The sequence below is a fragment of the Anoplophora glabripennis genome, unplaced genomic scaffold, assembly GCF_000390285.2.
Source record: "Anoplophora glabripennis isolate ALB-LARVAE unplaced genomic scaffold, Agla_2.0 scaffold328, whole genome shotgun sequence".
Classification (NCBI taxonomy): Eukaryota; Metazoa; Arthropoda; class Insecta; order Coleoptera; family Cerambycidae; genus Anoplophora; species Anoplophora glabripennis.
In genome coordinates, this window is record NW_019416473.1 from 560,938 (window position 1) to 568,952 (window position 8,015).

Here is an 8,015-nt window from a genome sequence, read left to right on the forward strand (position 1 = left end):
GATCTCTTCAAGTTTCTTCGAAAAGTTAAGGATTTATGAAAAAAAAAAATAAATGTATTGTAATGTATTTTTAAAAAGATGAGCTGTTTAACGCGAGTGTATTTTGCCGAAAATGTCATAGGGGTTGATTATTTCAACCCCTTACAAAAATAGTTCAGGGTTGAAAAAATTTCAAAAAGTGTAGTTTTATTGACAGATAATGTTCACCAAGTTTGGTTTCTTTAGCTTGATGTACGTATTTGATGTATTTATTGGAGTGACTTGTAATTATTGAAAATGGATAAGTTTCTAAAAAGACCAACACAACCTTCAACTTCAACTTCCAGTGAGAGTAGCGAAGCAAAACCAAAGGAAAAGCGTTTGTATGACGACAATTATTTAAAATTCGGATTTACTGTCATCGAAAATAAACCACAGTGCGTTATTTGCTACAAAATTTTATCACGCGAAAGCATGAAGCCATCGAAACTAGTGCGCCATCTCCACACAAAACATCCAAATGAGAAAAAAAAAACCGTTGGAATTTTTTGAGCGAAAATTGAAGAGCCTTAATCATCAAAAAACTGCTGTAGTACAGATGTCCAACCAAACTGAAAAAGCATTGCTAGCTAGTTACCGAGTAGCTTTTCGTGTAGCTAAAACAGGAAAACCTCATACAATTACCGAAAATTTGATTTTACCAGCGGCATTAGATATGGCAGAGATTATATTTGGCAAACAAGCGGTAGAAAAGCTCAAAACTATACCTCTCTCTGACAATACCATTCAACGCAGGATAAGCGATATGGTGACTGATGTCCTTGATCAAGTCATAGAAAAAATGAAAGAAAAAAAATTTATATCCTTGCAGTTTGTGCGTTTTGAATCCAATGAGAGATTTCTGGAAGAAATACTGTTTTGTAAAGCTCTTCCCACGAATACAACAGGTCAGTGCCTATATAACATGTTCCTTGAAGCTACACAAAACTTCCATATCGATTGGTCGAAGAAATGCATAGCCATTTGTAGTGACGGAGCAAAAGCCATGACTGGTTCGAAAAGCGGCTTTATTACTAGACTAAAAGCACTGATCATCGCCAAGCTCTTGCGGCCAAAACCTTGCCACAGGAATACAATGAAGTTCTGAATGTAATTATAAAAATAGTAAATTCTATTAAAGGGAAAGCGCTACAGACACGTCTATTTCGAAACATTTGTGAAGATATGGGTTCACTGCACCAAAATTTGCCTTACCACACAGAGGTTAGGTGGTTATCGAAAGGCAAAGTACTGACAAAAGTTTTGGAACTTCGAGCTCAACTTTTGGTGTACTTACAGCAGATCAAGTCAGAATATGCCAAATTTATTTGTGACCCGGAATTCCTTTTAAAACTGGCTTTTCTTTCTGACCTATTCGAGCATTTAAATACCTTGAATAAAACTCTTCAAGAGCGGGATGAAAATGTCATTACCGCTAAAGATAAAATCCATGGCTTCACGAAAAAAATAAACCTGTGGTCATCATCCATAAAGCAAAACAATTTTGATTCATTTTCATCGACTAAGTCTTATATCGGAGAAGTGGGGTCTGAGATAAACATCAAATCATATATACCTGGCATGGAAATTGTCTTGCAGAATTTGAAAGAAGAATTGTGTCATTATTTCTCGGTGCAAGAAATTTCAGAAAACACTGGACAAAGGTGGATCATAAATCCGTTTTTCAATGCAGCTACAGACGAGGCCAGTTTGGGAACCAACCTAAAAGAAAATCTCCTGGAATTATCTGCTGATGGAATGTTACACTTGGAATTCAAGTCTGTCACTTTGGATACCTTTTGGTTAAAAAGAAAAACAGAATACCCACAATTAACCAAAGAAGCTTTGAAATGTTTGATTCCATTTGCCACCTACTACTTGTATGAGTTAACGTTTTCGTCGATGGCTCAAATAAAACGCAAACAGAGAAATCGCTTAAATTTAGAAAACGTTTTAATTCTATGTGTAGCAAAAACGGATCCGCGATGGGAAAAATTGGTTATCAGGCGCAACCATCACATTAATGTGAATGTGTGCCTCTTCCTCATCACATTAATGATTCATGTTACTCGTAGATATTTGTTGATTTGTCTTAACCTAAGCTGTTTGGTTTTGTGGTAAATAAATTGACCTTAAAGTGGACTGTATATTTGTTGACAAATGTTACCATATGTCATGTATATGACAATCCTGCGGATATCCTCTCCAGAAATTAGCAGTCCCAACAAAATTCGTGCCGTTGTCTGAGTACATATTTTTGCATAGTCCTCGTCTGGAGGTAAATCGTTTAAAGCAATTTAAAAATGAGTCAGTCGTTAAATCATTTACAAGTTCTAAATGAACTGCCTTTGTGGCAAAACAAATAAAAATACATAAATAAGATTTTATCAACTTATGGTTCCGAAGTCTGGTTGACCTTGTTTCAAACGGCCCTGCATAATCAACCCCACAGTTAGTGAAGGGACGAGATGGAATTACCCGTTCTCTTGGTAACTCACCCATGACATAATTGTAGTCCCTTGGTTTGTTTCTAAAACATACTATACATTTTTGAAGAATTTTTCGGATCGTGCTTCGACCAGATGGTATCCAATATTTTAACCTAATATTTGCTAATAAGGCTTGCGGACCTGAATGTAAGCTTTTGTAATGTTCATGTAAAATGATTAATTTCGTTAATTTGTGACCTTTTGGAAGTAATATTTGATGTTTTTGGTTATAGGTAATATCAGAGTTTTGTAACCGCCCGCCTACGCGTATTATACCTAAATTGTCCAAGAAAGGATTCAATGATAATAATTTACTAGAAGTTGAAAGTCGTTTTGATTGCTTAAGAGAATTGATGTCCGATGAAAACTCTTGAAGTTGAGCTAATTTAATTAATAAGTTTAGTGAATCATTGAGTTCGTCTACCGTTAGAACGCATAGTAGTTTATTATTTCTATGACTAGTTGTATTACTTTTAAAACGTAAACAATAAGCGAAAACACGTTGAAGTTTTATTAAACTCGAAAATCTCTCAAATATATTAATATCAATATGGTTAATAGAAACGACCGCAAATTTCTTTTGTTCCGGAATGTCAACATGTTTGACGTCTGCCGATTGGGACCAATAGTATTCGTCCAGTTGAAGCCATGATGGGCCATTCCACCACAACTCACATTCCGCTAGTTTACTTGGATCCAATCCTCTGGAGAGGATATCCGCAGGATTGTCATCTGACATGACATGCTTCCATTCAAACCCTTCAGTGATCTGCTGAATTTCTGAAGTTCGGTTTGCTACGAATGTTTTCCATTGGTTGGGTTCTCCAGCGATCCATGCTAGTACTATGGTAGAGTCGCACCATAAGTACACTTTGTTCACTTCTAAACCAATTGCATGTAAAACATTTTTAGTTAATTTTGCTAACAGATATGCACCGCACAATTCGAGCCTGGGAAGAGATATTGTCTTCAATGGTGAAACGCGCGATTTTGCACATAGTAGCTGAACTTCGTGATTATTGTCTGCATCCGTCGATCTGATAAAAATGCAAGCCCCATATGCTGACATAGATGCATCGCTAAACCCATGTAATTGAATATCGATTGGTTCTTTGCAAATTACTTGTCTTGGTATTCTAATCTTCATATTGATAAAATTAATTTGTTCTAAAAATTGAATCCAAGTTGTGTGTATTTCTAGAGGCACAGCCTCATCCCAACTGAACTTTAATTGCCATAATTTTTGTAACAAGATCTTTGCCTTTATTACTGTTGGACCAACTAATCCTAGTGGATCAAATATTTGAGACACAACGGAGAGAATTGACCGCTTTGTTGCTCTGCATTGTGGGCTGTGTAAATTTACCTTATACTGCAACACGTCAGTGTTTGAATTCCAAAGAAGTCCCAATGTTTTTGAAACTTTGTCATCCGAAAGGAAGTGTTCAATTTGATGCTCCGTATTAGCTTTATCTTCTAACACTAGATCGTCATTAGACAACCATTTTCTTAATGGAAATCCTGCTTCATTGAGAATTGCTGATAATTCTTGCCGAAGTTGCCTAGTCATCTCCCATGACTGTGCACCAGATAGTAGATCGTCAACGTAAAAATCCTTTAAAATGACCCTACTCGCTGCAGGAAATTTGTCCTTATTGTCAAGACCTACTTGTTGTAAACATCGTATTGCTAGAAAGGATGCTGATGCCGTCCCATATGTGACAGTGTTTAGATGGTAATGACCGATTGGCTCATTAATTGATGGTCTCCAAAGAATTCTCTGCAGGTCCCTGTGTTCTTCTTTTATCAGTACTTGGCGGTGCATTTTTGCGACGTCCGCTGCGATAACGCAATTATACTTACGAAATCTGATTAGAATGTCGAACAAGTCATCCTGGATTTTTGGACCAACCATTAATTTGTGATTTAAAGAAACACCTGTATCTGTTTCAGCTGAACCATCGAAAACAACACGAAGTTTTGTCGTTTGTGAGGATTCGCGTAAGACTCCATGATGAGGTAAGTAATACACGACCTTATGTGTTTCATTGGTCAAATGATCTTCGATCTTTGTCATGTGCCCTAGATCTTCATATTCTTTCATGAAATCCCTGTACTGTTTTCCAAACTCCTCATTTGATGCCAACCTTTTTTCCAAATTGTTAAATCGCTTCAATGCCCTTGAGTACGAATTTCCTAATTCTTCCAAGTTGTCACGTATTGGTAAATTTACTATAAATCTTCCATCTCCGTTTCGCTCTGTCGTTTTGACAAAAATGTCTTCGCATACCCTTTCTTCTTTTGATAAAATATGGTGATTCTGGACGTTTTCTATTCTCCAAAACTTTTCCAACTGATCTTGTAGGTTTAGATTGTCGTTTTGTTCTACACTAAGATTGCAGATTCGTGTTTGCTTAGTCAGACTTGATTGCGTAGGGGGTACCGTTCCCGAAATTATCCAACCTAACTTTGTTTTCTGAATGATAGGCAAACCTTTTCCTAACCTTATTTGTCCCACACAAAGTAAATCCCAAAATATGGTAGCTCCAAGTAAAATGTCTATCTTGCCCGATTTATTGAAAGTGGTGTCCGCTAGATTAATGTTTCCTGGAATATTAAAATCGACTGTATTTACTGTAGTGACCGGTAAATTGTCGGTGATTTTGTTTAATAATAAAAATGTCGAATTGATGTGATAACCATTAAACTTTGAAACAATTGTCGCATTTGTAATGTAATGAACATTTGTGGCTATTTGATTTATACCTGCTACCGGCACGTTTGTTTTTCGAACTGATAGTTGTAACCTGTCACATAATTCTTTCGTTAAGAAATTGGACTGAGAACCAGAGTCTAACAATGCTCTGCATTCATGTGATTTCCCGAATTTGTCTTTTATGAGAACCAAAGCCGTTGATAATAATATCTCTGAATGTACCTTAACGTTTGCTGTTAATGAAGTGGTATCACTGTTAATCCCTTGTATTTTGCAGTTTGTATCAGTCAACTCTACCCCTGATTGACTGCTGCTCGCATTTAATGTGTTTTTTGGTACTTGTTCCGGCTTATCTACATGCAATAACGAATTGTGTTTCTTTCCGCAATGCTTGCAACCCTTAGATGTGCAATTCTGTACGATATGACCATGCCTTAAACAATTCCAACATAAGTTGGCCTTTTTTATTTCATCACGTTTAGACTGAACTGGTAATTCAATAAACGTTTTGCAATGAAATATTTGGTGAGGTTGTTTACACAGAAAACAAGTTTCGTGTGATGTTACAAAACTTTTAGAACCCTTGGAATGGTCAGTTACTTGATTTCTATGAAAATTTCCCTTTTCCCCAAATTTTCCTTCCCTTGGATTGTTTGAATATAAATATTGACATCTGTATGCTAAAAAATCTATAAATTCAAACATTGTTTGAAACGATTTGATTGAGCACTTTTTTTTCCACTCATTTTTTGTTATTGAGTCTAATTTCTTTTCTAATAAATAGATTAGTAAGACATCCCATGTGTCAACCGGTAACTTTAAACTTTTTAAAACCCTAACAGTTTTTCTTATTTCATCCAAAAATCTTTTTAACCCTGTATATGATTCCTTTTGCATTGGCGGAAATTCGCATATTGATTCAATGTGACTTAACGCAATAAGCTTATTATTTTCAAAACTATCTCGTAATAAATGCCACGCCTCAATGTAATTTTCATCGCATACTTCTAAAGACTGTATTACTTCTGCGGCTGCCCCTTTTACTAAACTCTTTAAATAAAAGAATTTCTGAACCGGTGTTAACTCTTCGTCGTTATCAATCATGGATGTAAACGCGTCGCGAAACTCCAACCACGATTTGTAGGAACCATAAAATGGTGTTATTTCAATAGTAGGTAACTTTACATTTTTCGCTTTTTTATGAACCGGACCTAAACTTTGTTGCGCTGCTATCTCTCCTGCATTTTGATTAACCAATAATCTTTTTGCATCCCCGATTAATTTGTAATAATTTTCCTCAAAAATATCCCTTTCATTTTTTTGTAATTCTGTTTCGTCGATTTCCTCTATTTGTTCCTGAATTTTATTAAATTGATCATACATTTCCTCGCACCTCTTTATTCTCTCTGAAAGCTGAGAAAGAGTTTCTTCCCTGACCTCGCTTAAAAACCTTTCAAATCGGGTTAACTGCCCTTTGATGTTACCGCGTTTTATTTTTAATGATTTTAAATCCGCCATTTTAACGCCCGAAAGAGTTATTTTATTTACTTGCCGGTATGCCTTGTGCCTTTACCAAATCGTGTGTCGTGCTCTAAGCCCGAGTGCTATTCAACACGCTGCTCTAACTCTTCTTTCGACTGCTTTGATTCTCTGACTCGCTGCCGTTCCCCGCTGCTTTCTTTTCGCCAAGAGATGTCCAGGTACTCCCTTGTCTTGTTGGTACTCCCTTGACTTGTTACTTGGTGATCTGTGCTGCACGAAGACCCTGGAAATTCCTGTCGATGTTGCTGCCTTTTACTTTTCCTCCACTGACTGGATTTGCTTTTCTCCCCTAATGAGAAATACCACGAAACACTTTTACTAGTGAATCGCGGCTCGAATGGACCAATGTTTGGTTTTGTGGTAAATAAATTGACCTTAAAGTGGACTGTATATTTGTTGACAAATGTTACAATATGACATGTATAGCCTACTTTTTTCTACGTTATTACAAACAACTAAACTTAAGCTAAGGAAACTAAGGAGCGTGCTCCGTCCATAAGCTCTGCCTAATCTTTGATTAACCGTTTCTAAATAAATATAACATTTTGAACTAGAATGTTTTTTTTACTATAAAAGCCTCTAAAAGTAACTGCGATCCCCTTAAAGAGGTTTCGCGACCCCCCCTGAATGACGGATGTCGAGTTTTGAAAGGTGAAAATTTTATGCGAGTGGAAACTTGTTACAAAGAGGTCCGAGCTAACTATCCGATAGAAGGGGACACACAGTGGGGCAGAATCCCAAAAAGCTGGCCAAAAGTCAAAATCGTTAAAAATCGATCTGAAATTTGTTACTCGGGGGTTTTTGGGGTCGCTGATAACGAATTTGGAGTCAGAATTGCAAAATTCAATGTGGACGATTTAATATAGCCATATCAGAAGTAGAAATATTTTTCAAATAGGGATTAAGAATTAAAAGATTGTGAAATACAAAATGTCACATTTATCAAGCATGAAGAAGATGTAAAAATGACAAATGACATATTAGACTATTTATATATTTCGTTAAATATGTATCGAGAGTGATTTATTTGAATCCCGTGCCAAAGTTGTAATATAAAATTCCAGTTTTTTCATAAAAGAAAAGAATCATCATCTGATGAAAAATCTTCTTAAGTTGAGACAATTTCGTCTTTATTTGCAATCTTCCCAAGTCTTACATCGTCCAGAGAAGGCGAAATTCATTTTACTCTACATTTTACAAAAACCTATACAAAAAGTTGTTAGGCACTTATAGGCAGCTGATTTTTTTTT

At 36.1% G+C, this 8,015-nt stretch overlaps 2 protein-coding genes across 2 annotated transcripts in view; one reads left to right on the top strand and one right to left on the bottom strand.

The window, feature by feature from the left end:
* The first annotated feature begins 577 nt into the window (after positions 1-577).
* Positions 578-1,126, top strand: LOC108905336 (SCAN domain-containing protein 3-like). Its single transcript, XM_018708158.1, has one exon. The coding sequence runs from the start codon at positions 578-580 to the stop codon at positions 1,124-1,126; it is 549 nt and encodes a 182-aa protein (XP_018563674.1).
* Positions 1,127-1,547: 421 nt separating this feature from the next.
* LOC111691579 overlaps positions 1,548-8,015 on the bottom strand; it is a 16,901-nt gene continuing 10,433 nt past the window's right edge. The window contains exons 2-5 of the mRNA XM_023454646.1: positions 6,850-7,054; positions 5,274-5,656; positions 3,183-5,114; positions 1,548-1,567 (exon numbers count right to left, since the gene is read on the bottom strand). Of these exons, the coding sequence (XP_023310414.1) occupies positions 1,548-1,567; positions 3,183-5,114; positions 5,274-5,656; positions 6,850-7,054 (2,540 nt within the window). The remainder of the gene's footprint in view (positions 1,568-3,182; positions 5,115-5,273; positions 5,657-6,849; positions 7,055-8,015) is intronic.

Excerpts from the sequence above, each read along its gene's own strand:
- LOC108905336 (XM_018708158.1), top strand. The coding sequence starts at position 578 with ATGTCCAACCAAACTGAAAAAGCATTGCTAGCTAGTTACCGAGTAGCT.